The sequence below is a fragment of the Typopeltis vanoorti genome, chromosome 1, assembly GCF_054136105.1.
Source record: "Typopeltis vanoorti isolate ZY-2024b chromosome 1, IOZ_Tvanoo_1.0, whole genome shotgun sequence".
NCBI lineage: Eukaryota > Metazoa > Arthropoda > Arachnida > Uropygi > Thelyphonidae > Typopeltis > Typopeltis vanoorti.
This window is the reverse complement of record NC_143549.1, coordinates 67,431,829-67,446,926: the sequence shown is the minus strand read 5'-3', so window position 1 is coordinate 67,446,926 and position 15,098 is coordinate 67,431,829. Positions and strand designations below refer to the sequence as shown.

The 15,098-nt window shown below is 35.5% G+C and overlaps 1 protein-coding gene across 2 annotated transcripts in view; it reads left to right on the top strand.

Moving 5' to 3' along the window:
• Positions 1-375: 375 nt before the first annotated feature.
• mRpL46 (mitochondrial ribosomal protein L46) overlaps positions 376-15,098 on the top strand; it is a 77,451-nt gene continuing 62,728 nt past the window's right edge. For both annotated transcript variants that reach the window (XM_090390974.1, XM_090390973.1), the window contains exons 1-3: positions 376-523; positions 4,383-4,560; positions 13,358-13,494. In XM_090390974.1, coding sequence (XP_090247100.1) covers positions 430-523; positions 4,383-4,560; positions 13,358-13,494 — 409 coding nt within the window. In that variant the 5' untranslated portion in view covers positions 376-429. The remainder of the gene's footprint in view (positions 524-4,382; positions 4,561-13,357; positions 13,495-15,098) is intronic.

The window sequence follows — 15,098 nt, the reverse complement described above, 5'->3', positions numbered from 1 at the left end:
TATCTTTTTTTACTTTAATGTTTCGTCTATCATTAATAAAACCCCTCCCCCCATTCTGTCATCTCTGTCCTGCCTGAAAATACTGTACCCCTTACACTTAATTACCCCTTACATTTAAGATAGACATCTTAAACATAATATGCCAAACATCACTGTGGTCTAAAATGTGTGGTTTATTGATGTGGTAATACCTGGGGACAGTAGAGTAGAAGAAAAAGTACATGACAAACTGACCAAGTATAGGGACTGGAAACAGAAATTCAAGGAGCTACACAGGCTAGTTTTTTACCTTTTTTAAATTAATTATTTGCAATTCGAAATCAGAGTTACGAGGAGTTGGCAACTAGAAAAACCCGGACGTCAGTTTGTTTTGTGAAATACGTTCTAACGTGGTGTGGTATTACGTTAAATTATCTATGCGACAATAAAATGGTTTGTGAAGTATTCCTTTCCAAAATTGGGATGACGTTTTTTAGGAGAATACGTCACAACTCACTCTTCATGCGCTTTCCAAATTTTAAACGTAAGTTAAGTTATATATATATATATATATATATAACTATATATATATAAATATATATATATATATATATATATATATATATATATATATATATATATATATATATATATATATATATTAGGATAACCAAGTTATTTTATAAACTTGGTTATTTTAACTCCTAATCCCAAGTATGCAAACAATTAAGTTTGCACCTGAAACAAAGTTCAAGTCTAAAGATGTTACAACCACCAGGGCAACTCATTGTAACAGTGGGTAAAGCTCTGATCACTATTCTTAGTATTTTCCCATAATGTAAAGTACATATCACTAGAAGATGTATACTGCAATGCATTATGGGTGGGGTTACTACCCAGACCGGTTTCAACCTTTTTTGAGGTCTCCTCAGTGAGAGCTAGACCCTAAATACCAATATACATACACACTGTCGGTGCCAGGTTATTTTGCGCCCTAAAAGTTTACAAGTGCGCCCCTTATTTCATAAACTGAAATGTTTCTAATTGACTTTAGACAAAATAAAATTGTCTTTCAGGTTAAATTAATAGGACTTTTTTATTTTCTTTTTTAATTAATTTGAAAATTCTCTGTTATAATTCATTTACAAAAAAAAAAAAAAGTTATAAAATACTGAAATTTAATATTTTAAAATGTTAACGTTTTAATATATTTATCTTAACTGAATTTTAAATAGCGGCATGGGCAATCCTTTATCCCCGGTTCTAATATTTTCCTGGAAGATTTTGAAACGAAAGCCATATCGTCCTTCTCACTTAAGCTGAAACTTTGGAGATGTTATGTTGAAAAAATACAACATCAGGACTACACTCCCTAAAGTCTGTTCTCTTATAAGCCATCCGAAGCCTATTCATCACAACCTGAAATATCCAGGTGTTTACAAGATGTGGTGCAATTATGTTGACGACATTTTCATCATATGAAGTCACGGACACACACATCTCTCATGGATTTTCTTCATCATCTTAGCAACCAGCATTCTAATATAAAATTCACTGCCGAACTAGAATAAAATAACTGCCTTCCATTCCTGGATGTATTTCTTACATGATGCTCTGATAGATTTAAAATCTCTATATACAAATAACCCACTCATACCAACAGATATCTGTCCGCACTGTCAATCTCATCACTTTCCACCACAAAAGCTCGGAACTATTTCTACCTTAGGACACAGAGCACGCTCTCTTTTAAATGAACCAGAGGAGCTCAAAAAAAGAAATTAATCACCTTTCTCTTATCTTTAAACAAAATGGATATTCTGAAAAAAGATTAAGAAATTTCTTCTGGATCATCCTAGGCAGTGTACTATGGAAACCAAATGATTTTAAAAATGATTTTAAAGGTAGCATCTCAATACCTTACATTAGTTCAGCCTCCAATAAATTGACTAAAGTCCTTAAAAAATACAACATCAGGACTACACTCCCTAAAGTCCGTTCTCTTATAAGCCATCCGAAGCCTATTCATCACAACCTGAAATATCCAGGTGTTTACAAGTTGTGGTGCGATTGTAATATTCCTTATTTTGGACAGACTAACAAATCTGTTGAACTTCGTATAGAGGAGCATATGAGAGACATCTCCTATAAAAGATCACATGCATCTGCCCTATCCACTTATGTTCCTCATGATGATCTACAGAGTCACTCAGTTTGCTAGGATAATCCGTAAACATTTTTCGCTGCAGTGATGAGTTTGAAAGGAAAATCATGGAGTCCAGGGAAATCTTCCTTAATCCTGAACATTTGAACAGCAATTTGAGTTACAACATCCCTTATAGCTATGCTTCAGTTGTTCAATACTGGCGTTCACGAGAACTTGCAAGCTCGCATGCAACAAACAATAGCGCGTTAGATAGAACAACTTGAAAAATACAACTTTTTTGTGTCAATTATGTATTGCATTTTTTGCCTGTAATTCTCAGTTTTTTGTAACTTCAATTTTTATTACTGTGTTCTACCTTTAGTGGATACCTGAAGAAGGCTGTAAAAGGCTGAAACTAGTTGTATCATTTTCATTAAAGCTTCATATTTTATCTCAGTTTAAGTCATTAAATATTTATTCTTTAAAATGTACCATTACAACCGAGTAGAAGCTCAGGAATGCATATATATATATATATATATATATATATATATATGGTGAAGCTTACTTTTGAATGCTCATATTCCCCTTATCATGTTTTATTGTATCATAAGGTGAAAACTGCTCAATAATGGGAATGGTACTTACATTATTATACTGTATTCCTGGATTTTGCAAAATGCATTTGAAATTCTGCTTATCGCTTTGCTGTACTATATTAGTCGAGAAGATTTGAGGTGGACAATAGGCTAATGGACTAGATTAGAGGGTGGGTAGGTGTTCACCATATATCAGAGTCTGGGGAGGGGGAAGAAGAGAGCCTAGGTAGCAAGTGATCTTAATGAATGACAGATGAGGAGTTAATTTAACAGACACATATTGTAAAATTTGTAAAAATGATAGAGGATCATAATTTCAATAATGTGAAGAATAGTACTAACTCTAAAGTTAAGGAAGTTTGTACAATACTTTAAAGATTCTAGATTCCATTCTAAAACTAGCAGTTGGACTAATCAATGGTTTACCAATTCTCTCTCTCTCTCTCTCACACACATATATACTGGATGTAGTCTATCCATCTTCTGCAGTTATACTTGATTTGCATTATTCATATGAACTTGCATCTGCAGTTTGGCCTCATAGCCTTAATTGCTTTGCCCACATTTCAGAAAACAGCAACATTATCTATAATTTTCAATTAGATTCCTGAAAAAAAAAAAACTTTCTTCTGTCTGACTATTTGATTCATGGTGCCACAATATTGCTGTTCATTGAACTGATCCTTTCATGCATGAGATTACTGTTTACAGAAAAAAAGTGGGGCAGAGATGGATGGAATGAAGATTTTGCAGTGATCTATTACTACTATGCCATGCTATAAAATCCCACAATTCAAGGGAGCAGAAACAAGAGCATAACATGTTCTATTAAAGTGCTACAAAACTAAAGGGGAGAAAGAGATCCTAACTTAAAGCTTTCAAGACCCTCGTGAAAAACTTGTGGCAGAGAGGGAAGCAGGAACCAGAGCATAGCAGGTTCTAGCTAAAAAAAAAAAAAAAAAAACTAATTGGGAGATAATCCTGGAAAACTTGCTGCATTACTGCAAGGAGGGGGGGGGATTGGTTATATGGAATGCATTGCTAGGGGAGAGAGCAGTTATTCTACTGAAGCTCAGTGAATTTAAGGAAAACTGTAGGTAGGTAATCTTAGAGGAATTTTCTTTGAGTAATTAGTGAGTAATGTCTTACTGAGACTGGAAAACATCATTTACATTTTCTTTTACTGAATATCTCATCAATGTGTTATTATTCTTATCTTCATTTAGTGATTAAGCCAAGTAATAACTAGGCTCTAACTAATTAAGTTAAATAACTAGGCTCTTCTAAATCTAATTTTTACTAGGATAGCATAGTTAATTCTCTGTCTCTCTCTTTTTTCTTTTTCCTTTCTTTCCCATTTCTATGGTCTGGCATCTCTGGCAGATTTATCTGTTTTGCAATGATGGAGAAAATCAAGTTTTCTGGAGGAAAAAATCTTGCTATCTGCATGAAAAAAACTAATTCATCTTTACTCATATTCTAGCTGTTTCAGATCTTTCTAACCAAAGGACATGTGTGGTTTCAACATTGTTAAAGCACCTGAGTGAATTTAGTTTTTCATAACACGTTATTATATATTTATTAAGAAATATGTGTCTATGTTTTTATTTTATTTATATTTTAATAATAGATTTACTTATCTCTTTTATTTATTTCAGCTATTCAAGCCAAGACTTTATCTCAGTGGCATATTGTCGGTGCACTATGTCTTGAACGAAAACCTGTTATTACACCAGATATGACTACTCTTGAAAAAAATTACTCTGACATGATACAACAGATTGAAATTGAAAATAGTCTTTTCTCTGATCATGAACTCCGACATAGAGAAGACCAGTAAGTATTTTATTTTGAGCTTGATGTCTATGGTGACTCCTGCACGACATGAGATGTCACTTATTTATTTTTTATGTGGCTCCCACCCATGAAAAGTTATGTCTATAGTACATTAGTATCATGAGTGAGTTAAGGATCCTTCTATTTTTTATTAATTTTATACATCTTTTATATTTTTACATGTATGTATGTATATATATATTCATATTTATATATACTGACTATAACCGAGACTAGAATAACAATTAAATTTATTCAAAATGCAACATGTTTCATCGGATTGTCCGACTTCTTCAGGCGTGGGAACATAGAAAGCAAGTAAACACTATAAGAAACATCGTATCACTATAAAACGACTATTATAAAATCAGTTAGCTTTGAACTGTAGCTACAGTCCGTGTTGAAGTTCTATTGTTAAGTAACTGTGTGCATCTGATTTCACGCGTGTGCCAATATCGGATAGCAGAGCTGAAAGAGTCTGGTAGATTATAGCTGAGGTTATTATTTATGTGATGGGGGTCCATAATAATTTCCTTAGACTCGACTATGCGTCGCTCTACCTCGTCACGACATATATGAAGGTTTGAGGTTGTTGTCCAGTTTATCTCATGTTGATGGCCTTCATCATTTGTGTTTACTGAAAACAGTACATGGCTTGACAGGGTACTTGCTCTAGTTCTTTTGTAGGCAATATCTCTCTGATGTTCTTCTAGATGTAGGAGGATGGATTTTTCAGTTTGGCCATAGTATTGCTTCCCGCAGTCACACGTGATTTTGTACACTCCTGGGAATTGTAGATGGTTGTGAGCTTGTTTGTATTTGCTTAAAATCGATCTTAGGTTAGGAAGAGTAGAGAAACAGGTTTTTATGTTGAGCTTTCTTACAATTCTTCTTAGTTTCGTGGAGAGCGAGCTGATATATGGTAAAGAGATATAACCTTTTGGATTGTCTTGTGTTTCTGAGTTGTTTTGATGGCAGTGGTATAGATGCTTATTAATAGTTTTCGACGTAATATGTAACTATGTAATATATATATATATATTACATAGTTCAGAAACCCTGCACCAAAGTCCATACATGGATCTTTTTAAAGCCACTTCAAGCCTCCAATAAGTGGGAGAAAGTGTCTGCCTCACACCTTTCATCATCAACCTAAAGGCAATCACAGACATGCCCACAACAGGATTCCAAACTGTAGCCTGTTGGTTATAGAGTAAATTCACCCATTATTATATGGTATCTCCATGGAGTATGGGGACTCATCATGGGAGACCCAAACTAACTACTATATACACAATACCTATCATGACCTAGTTGGCCAAGTGTATATATACACTTAGCCAACCAGGCCTTTGTATAATTAACAGTATACAAAAAAATTTTGGCTAATTATTATTCTTATTATTATTACACCCACCATGGAGTTAGCAGGTTCATTGTGGGAGGTTCATTCAACTAACAGCATATTATTATTATTATTATTTGGTAACCTCCATGTAGTCAACAGACTCGTTGTGGGACGCCCACTTAACCAACCATATCTCTATCATAATGAGCTTTGAAGTTATTTATGTTACCTGCACTCACAACACACTCAGGCAATGCATTCCACTTACTAACAACTCTCCATGTAAAAAATCTACTCCTCGCACCTTTCTTCATCACATCTTTATGCAACTATCAGGGATGGCTTCTCATTCTTCCCATCTTAACATTCACTCTTTTTATAATTTCTTCTGTATTAATCCAATAGAATCCCTTAACTAACTTGAAGCTCTCTATCATATCTCCTCTTTCTCCTCCTATCAATCCACCTCTGTAATCCACATTCTCTTAAACACTCTTCATAGCCAAAACTCCATTGTCCTGATATCGCTTTGTTTATTCGTCTTTGGATCCCCTCTAGTGTTTCCACATCACAATGAAAACTGTACTTTTTATCATAGCAGCTATATGATGTGTAGTCTTTGCAACACGTGCAATGTACCCGCGGAAATTCAGTCCACTGTCCAGCATCACTCCAAGATCCCAAATCTCATCCACTTCCTGAAGTACAGCTCCACCAATATAGTATGTAGCCTTATATCTAGCGCCACTCCATCAACAACAAGTGTTGTTGGAGTGGCGCTAGCGTCGCCGTAGCACGTGGCGGTGAATTTGAGCTGCAGAAGAAAGTGATTTTTAATCGGTGAATAGTCCGCTTTTTTCCCCGTTTTTCTACGTTTTTGAGTGCTAAATTGTTTCTCTGAATACGAGTGTACTTCAGTGGTTGTTTTTTGGAAGTTAGTTGCTGTCGCGATATAATATATTTTGGTACCGTCGGAATCGAACGCGTAACGGTGGAAGACAAAACGAAGCTAAGTTACTGTATTTAGTTATATTTCATTTTATTTAATTATATTTAGTACTTAAATGTTCTGATGTTTGTACTTTTTTTCCTCTTATTTATTAATTGAATAATTATTAAAGATTAGGGTATAATTTGACAAAACACGTCACAGATAAGTATGGCACCTGTGCGAAGGAAAATGGCGGCCAGTAATGAAGGTTCACCATCGTTATCAAAGAACGGTAGCATAAAAGAAATGAGTCAGTGTACTAGCTGTGAAATGTACGCTTTGCGGAATGCGGTCGGAGTGTGGTTAGATGATAATAAAGGATTGAATGTGTGTAGAAAATGTAGGGAGAATGCGGAATTGAAGTGTATTTCGGATCGTGAGTGTGATATTTTTGTCAACCTTCAGAATGAAGGAAACAGGGATATGACAGGAAACGGCAAGGTTGTACATGAAAATTGTGAGAGTGTGAATGTAGAAAATGTGAATGATAGTATAAATGGTTTCTCAGAGAACAAAAAAGATGAGATAGATGCATTGAGTGAGATCGCGTTGTTGAATAGTGCGATAGAAAGAGCAAAACAGCAGCTAGAGTGCATGAACAAAAGTAGACTGAATGAACCAACCAATAATAAAAGGTATGACAGGAAAAATAGACGTACGAATGTGAACGTGAACAAAATGAAGGATAGAGTGCTGTATGGAGACTCGTTAGTACGAGGTGTGTTAGTAGAGGATTTGACAAAATCGTACCAACCTGGTGCGACCATAAAGGACGTAACTGCGTCTATTAGAGAGCAAAAGGAAAGGGTGAAAGAAATGATTGTTGTGGCAGGTACGAATGATTTGAAAGGAGATAAAATGGAAATGATAGAAGACCTGAATGAATTGTTTGAGTTAGCAAAAGAAAAGAGTGAGAGAGTTAGAATGATTAGTCTTTTGCCACGGTATGACAGTGAAATGTTTAAAAGGAGGGCTATAATTGCAAATGACTTTATGCGTGGGTTATGTATGATGAGTGGTGTGGAATTTGTGGATGTGTGGAGTGAGTTTGATGGGCGAAATGATCTATATAAGATGGATGGCTTGCATTTGAATGGTTACGGTGTAAGAAGACTTGAGAAAGTGTTGCTGAATGTAGTGGATGTGCAAATTCAGGGAAACTAGATTTGTTAGGGGGGGGGAGTAGAGATACAGTCCTTATGGAGGCAGTTGAATGTAAGAATGAATATAATATGCCAGAGCAAATAAGGACAACAAATCTGAGTGGGATAGTTAATATAAGGCATCAAGGTAGGGTTGGGGCTAATGGGGGTCTTAAATTCATGTACACTAATACTAGGAGTATTAGGAACAAGAAGGAAGAGTTTTTGGCCATGGTTGGCACTTCCAGACCACAGGTTATAGGTATTAGTGAAACATGGCTGACTGTAGATGATATAACTAGTGGGATTGAATGTGATGGGTATAGTGTGTTCAGCAATGACAGAGAGAATAAAATGGGGGGAGGAGTATTGTTGATGATAGCTGATGAGCTCCAGCCAAGGAGAATAGAAGTTGAATTGCAGGATAGAGAAAAGAGCACATTTGAGGCCATTTGGTGTGAGATTGTGGCTAACAGAACTAAATATACAATTGGGTGCTGCTATAGACCAGGTGATGGAAAAGATGGTGGTGACAGTATGCACAAGCAAATAGAAGAAATGGGTGGAAGGAGGGTGATTATTATGGGAGATTTCAACTATGGTCGCATTGATTGGAGTGAGGAGAGGACACACGGGAGGAAGGAACTGGATTTTATGCGGTTATTAAGGGATAACTATCTGCGACAGCATGTAATGGAAAATACTAGGGGTCAGAGAGTGCTTGACCTAGTAATTACATCTGAGGATTTGGCTGTAACAAATATGACCACATTGCCACCAATCGGTGAGAGTGATCATAGGGTCTTAACTTGGGAGGTGGCTAAAGGTGTAGAATTTTCAATTAAGACAGGGTACATGTGGAATTATCGGGCTGGAAAGTATGACAAGCTTAGGAGTTTGATTGGTTCAGTGCCATGGCATGTACAACTGCAAGGACTAGAAGTTGATAGTGCATGGGAGGTAGTTAAGAAGTGCTTGCATGAAGCAATGGCTGACTGTATACCTAGAGTCCGAATAATAAATCAAGTAGGGGTTAAATGGATGAATAACACCATTAAGCTTGAGTTGCAAAAAAAGAAACAACTATGGAGGGAATTTAAGGAGAAGGGTGACCGGCAGGCACATGAACGGTATAAAGCACAGGCCAGAAGGGTGACGAGTGTGGTAAGAAAAGCAAAAAAGGATTACGAAAGAACATTGGCCATGCAGGCTAAAGAGAATCCTAAACAGTTTTTTAGATATGTAGCAAGTAAAAGGAAAAATGTACATGGCAGATTGATTTTAAAGAATGCCGATGGTAGGGAGGTAACTGAATCAGTTGAGATAGTTGAGTTACTGAGTGAGCACTTTGCAAAAGTATATCATCCAGGTGGTGACATTGCAGAAACGAATAAACCAGTAGATTATACGGGAATTGTGGTTAATGAAGTGGAGGTGAGTAGTCTATTGCATAACCTCAATGTCAATACATCTGTGGGATTGGATGGTATACCAGCTCGTGTTGTACGAGAAGCAGCTAAAGAATTGTCAGTACCCTTGACCATTTTGTTTAATTTGAGTCTCGGGTCTGGGTTAGTCCCGAGCGGGTGGAAAGAGGGGAAAATAGTTCCACTGCATAAAGGTGGTTCCAAGACTGTTGTAGTAAATTACCGACTGATTAGCATATTAGGAATCATTGTCAAGGTCTTAGAGAAAATAGTCAAGAGGAAAATACAAGATTGGATAGAAGAAAATGGGATACTGTATCGGGGACAGCATGGTTTTGTGAAGGGTAGGTCATGCCTCAGTAACTTGCTCACGTATTATAACACAGTGACGGCTGAACTGGATAAGGGTAATGGGTTTACGGTGATTCTACTGGACCTTGCCAAGGCCTTTGACAGGATTCCACATGGAATTCTAATCAGTAAATTGCAGCATATGGGAATGGACATAAGGTTGGTGAGATGGAGAGATATCAGAGAGTGGTTTACTCGGGAGTAGAGTCCACAAGACGGCCTGTGACTAGTGGTGTGCCACAAGGATCTGTTCTTGGACCACTGCTGTTTAATTTGTTCATAAATGATATGGGAAATGATCTGAGAGGAACAGTTCATTTGTTTGCGGATGATGCGAAGTTGGGTAGGGCAATAGTGAATGCAGATGACGTCAAAATTTTGCAGGATGATTTGGATAGATTGGAGGTCTGGGCTAAGGAGAATGGATGTCAGTTTAATGTGGCAAAATGTAAGGTTATGCATTTTGGGGTGAAAAGATTGGCGGCAGTTTACTGCATTGGTGGAACCGTGCTCCAGGAAATTGATGAGGCACGAGATTTAGGAGTGTTGGTAGATAAGGAATTGAAATTTAGGGGACACATTGCAAAAGTGACCAAAACAGCTCATCAAATCACTTGGTTACTGAAGAATACGATGACAAGCAGAGACAAGCAGGTTATTGTTCCTCTGTATCGAGCCTTCATAAGACCCCATCTAGACTACTGTGCTCAGATTTGGTCACCTAGGTTTCTTCTTGATGGGGAGGAGGTGGAGAGGATCCAGAGGCGAGTGACCAAGATGATAGCAGGTCTGTGGAATGAACCGTATGAGAACAGGTTGAGGATTTGTGGGTTGCAAAAATTGGTTGATAGGCGGAGGAGGGGAGATATGATTGAGACATTCAAATTACTGAAGGGTTTCTATAAAATTAATTCAGAAGATATTTTTGAGAACAGGGCTGGTTGTGGGAGGACTAGGGGACATCCATGGAAACTGGGCAAAAGTGTGGTTAGTAAAGGTGTTAGAGCTGGGTTCTTTACTTTTAGAGTAGTGAATGAGTGGAATGCGCTCCCTGAGTCTGTGGTGGACGCTGTGACAGTGAATGAGTTTAAGGCGAGGTATGATAGATACTGTATGAATGTCAAATAGTTGTGATGAATATGATTTGGGGCCTCCCTCGATGAGTCCAATGACTCCCTGGAGTTGCCCGTAATAATAGTAATAATAATAATAGTAATATCTCTGTATCCCAACCTTGCATTTATTAACATTAAAACTATAACCCCACTCATTTGTCCAAGCTGAAAGTCTATTCAAATCTTCCTATAGAGGAAGATTTGAATTGGCATCAGCACTACTGATAATTCTACCTAATTTTGCATCATCGACAAACATTTGAAGATCTCCAGTCAATCCACATGAAATATCATTAACAAACAAGTTAAACAGTAAGGGCCCAAGAACAGAAATTTTGAGTTGCACCACTGGTCACCTTCCTTTTCTGAGACATGGCTCCATCATACACAACTTGTTGTTATTATCGTTCAGAGAGCCAGTCTCCGATCCATCTAACCAATATACCATTTATTCCTATCCTCTGCAGCTTGTACATCAACTTATCATGTGATAATCTATCAAATGCTTTTGCAAAATCCAAGAATATCACTGTATATGATTCTCCCTTATCCAACACATTCTTCACCTTATCATAAAACATGAGCTGATTGCTAAAACAAGACCTGCCTTTCACAAATCCATGCTGACCATCATAGACAATCTTATGTTTATCAACCCAATCCTGTATTCTATTTCTAACCAAATTTTCCAACACTTTGATCACAACTGCAGATATACATACCTGTGTTTGAAAACTTCTCTTCTTGAACCATGCTTGTGAAGAGATATTATTTTGTCTTCTCTCTATTCCTTAGGAACCAGGTGGTTTCCCATTGCTTTTCTTGTTCAGCAGTAGCCTTCTAAAGAAGTTTGGTGTGCTAACCATCTTTCATTTTCATGATCATTTGCCTACGATGATATCCTTCACACTGTCGTTTATGGGATGGGTAATTTTCCACTAATCTGGATGAATGTTGTCAGCAACAACATTCATCAAGATTAGTGGAAAATCTTTTTCATTCATCCAGATTAGTGAATAACTTTTTCTTTCATCTCCAACATCCAGCCTTCTGGAACTTACTTAATGGCAGTTACATCTCATTATGTCTCATCATTGGAAAATGTGGCTTTTTATAGAGATAGCTATGCCATATCTCACCACTTCCTGTTTAGATGCTGTCTCATTGTCTGCAACTGCTTATTTACAGGTTTTCCTGTTTATTCACAGCTAACATCTGTATTCAGAAGCCATTCACCTGTCCACATCCTGACAATGTGCTTGGCAGCATGGAACCCATGCACCAAGGTATTGTTACTTATAATTAAATGAAATGAATATAAAGTGTTACTTATCATTATTTGTATGGTCTTATTTTGCATAATTTTGTAATAAGTTATAATGTTAGTGATGTTACATATAATTGTTATTACAAAATTATGCAAAATAAGACCATATAAATAATGATAAGTAACACTTTTTATTCATTTCATTCTCATTACTTTTAAACAGTTAATGATCTAAAATTATTCCATACCAGAAATTGAAGACTATTGGGCAGTTATTCAGCTTAAGTTATATTAACCGACACCACAAGAATGAAATAAATATGATGTTTATTAAGTAGCTGATATTTTGCTAGATTTCAAACCAGAATTTGTTTCTAACACTAAGTGTTGGAAACAAATCCAGTTGTAATGGATAAAAAAATGCAATAACTTTTTTCTTTTGAATCCAGCATTAGAGGGTACCAAAGTAGAACTTCAGTTCTTTTCTGTGTGTTACAGTTTGAATTATTTCCAGTGTTAATTGTGTTTGTACCTGTATGTTGTGACCAGTTTTTTGTGCTCTGAAGTTATCTAATGAAATTATCAACTACTTAATAAATATCCCTTGTTCATTTCATTCTTGTGGTTTAATTTACTTAAATGACAAGAATATTTATGCATTAAAAACAAATTTCTGTCCCTGGAGTATTTGCAATGATGTTCTGGAATTTTTAGAGGTTAGATAAAAAAATATTTGTTATATTTTCATACTTATGTTTACTTTACTCTTTGAAGCCTTATTTTTTGTTTCCTTAATAACCATCAGGCTTATATAATTTTCGATGCAAACACATACAGTATGTTATGTCTACATCCGAAGCTCAGTAATGTCACCTAACTTGAGAAGCACCTTTATATATATACAAATTAATTTTATTTTTTGAAAATTAATTTCTTTATATCTTTCAGAATAACAAAATCCAGTTTTCTCTGTTGGTGTTTAAAAAACATACAGCTTTTAATTACATACAGCTTTAATAATTTTAAAAATTACATTTTTATTAAAAAGATTATTCAAAAATTTTACTTGAATATTTAAAACCCTGCATTTTATCTGTAATCAGAAACTCCAGTGGTTATAAATTTTGATTACTTGGATGGTACTTTATGTTTTTAGAAAACGTTTAGAGAAATTAAAGAAAGGGGATGTTGATGAAACAGACCTTGATAAAGCAACAACTGCAACAGCTCAAGATGATGAAGATATCTATACAGCTGAATTTCAAAAATTTAAATCAGCTTCAAGGATTACGGGTATGAATATTTCTAGTACTTGCCAATTTAAAAAGAAAAAAAAAACTTTCTTTAGTAGATTATTATTAGCAAAGTCAGTTCTCCAATAGAATGCATCTCATGCCACAGAATGTTCAAATTGATGATAAATTATAGAATTACCTATTTAATGCCTAATTTTGCATGATAGTAGGTGATAATTTTTTTCTTTCTTTTTTATTTTTATTTATTTATTTTTGCAAAAAAGGTTATTTGTGATATTATTCAGAACACAGCTGAGGTAGGAGAGTAAGAGGTGTTTTCTGATATCCCATATGGTGGGGGAGAGATGAAATACAGTAACAGCCCTGCTTTATGACATTACACTTTATGATGATCTCTCATACAATGATTTTTAATTATCGCCAGTGCTCTTTTATATAATGACACATTCATTCATTCATGTAATGGCTTTAGCAACATGATGCTGCTGTTGAATCAGCTGGTGTTCAGTTTTCATGGATTCACATTATTTATGACATTGTTGCATCCCTCACTCTGTGTTTTGGTGTTTCACTGTGAATTATGAACACAGAGTGAGCGATGCAGTTCAGTAGCAATATCATAAACAAACTGGGTGCATGAAAACTGCACATAGGTTGATTCATAGCAGTGTAATGTCATTGTTTTTCTATATTTTTATTTCTAAAACTCATTGCTTCTTTAATTTCTTTCTAAATAACAAATTTTTTTTTTTTACTTTAAAACTCCAATCAAGTTCTTATCTGCTGTGCTCCTTCTATGATTTTCCGTAGCCTATCCTAGAATTAGAATCATGTGCAAAACTCAAACAAATAGAATGTTTCTAGTTAGAGCTTGAAGCATTCTCTTTAATCCAATTTCTCCCTGATTGAAAATCTGGTATCAAATCCTTTTCGGAACTAAGAGAATTTATTTGTTTAGCTGCGCCATCTTAGTTCCTATACAAGAAAGAATTTCTTGTCAGAGATATGATTCACAGATTATCACAATTTCCAAAACTATCAGAATTACTCAAGCCCTTACTAATTCATTCTTAACTGCAGTCGTAACCGTTTCCTATCTTAAACTCCCACGCTTCTTACATATACAGGTTCCATAATTAAAGCAGGTGGTGCATTGACTCAAATGATCAGATATGTATTTTGGTTAAAAGACAAAGAAATTTATTCATACTAAATACGATACATGTTAAACAAAACTTTAACTAGTTGAAAGGTCCTCAAAATTAAATAAGCTAAACTAACACACAAGATAAGGTTCACAATAGGTATTTCTCATCAGATGATTTATAACAGACTTTCAACCTGCCCATATGCCAATTACTTAATACAAATAAGTAGGTTTAATCGCATTTCCTCCTTAATTAACTTCAATACAATGCATCGACCTAAAATTAACAACAATACTTGAAACTTTACACTTCTAATACCAAAGATCCTTTGTTAAAGGAATAGGTGCTAAAGTCCTGAATTCTGCTTTAACGAGTCCGATTTACAAATTTTACACACAATTGCTCACCCTGGCTTCAAGATATTATACAATAAGACATAACCTCTACTTTACCAGCCTGACGAATTCAATTAGACGATATTTCTCATTCTGTT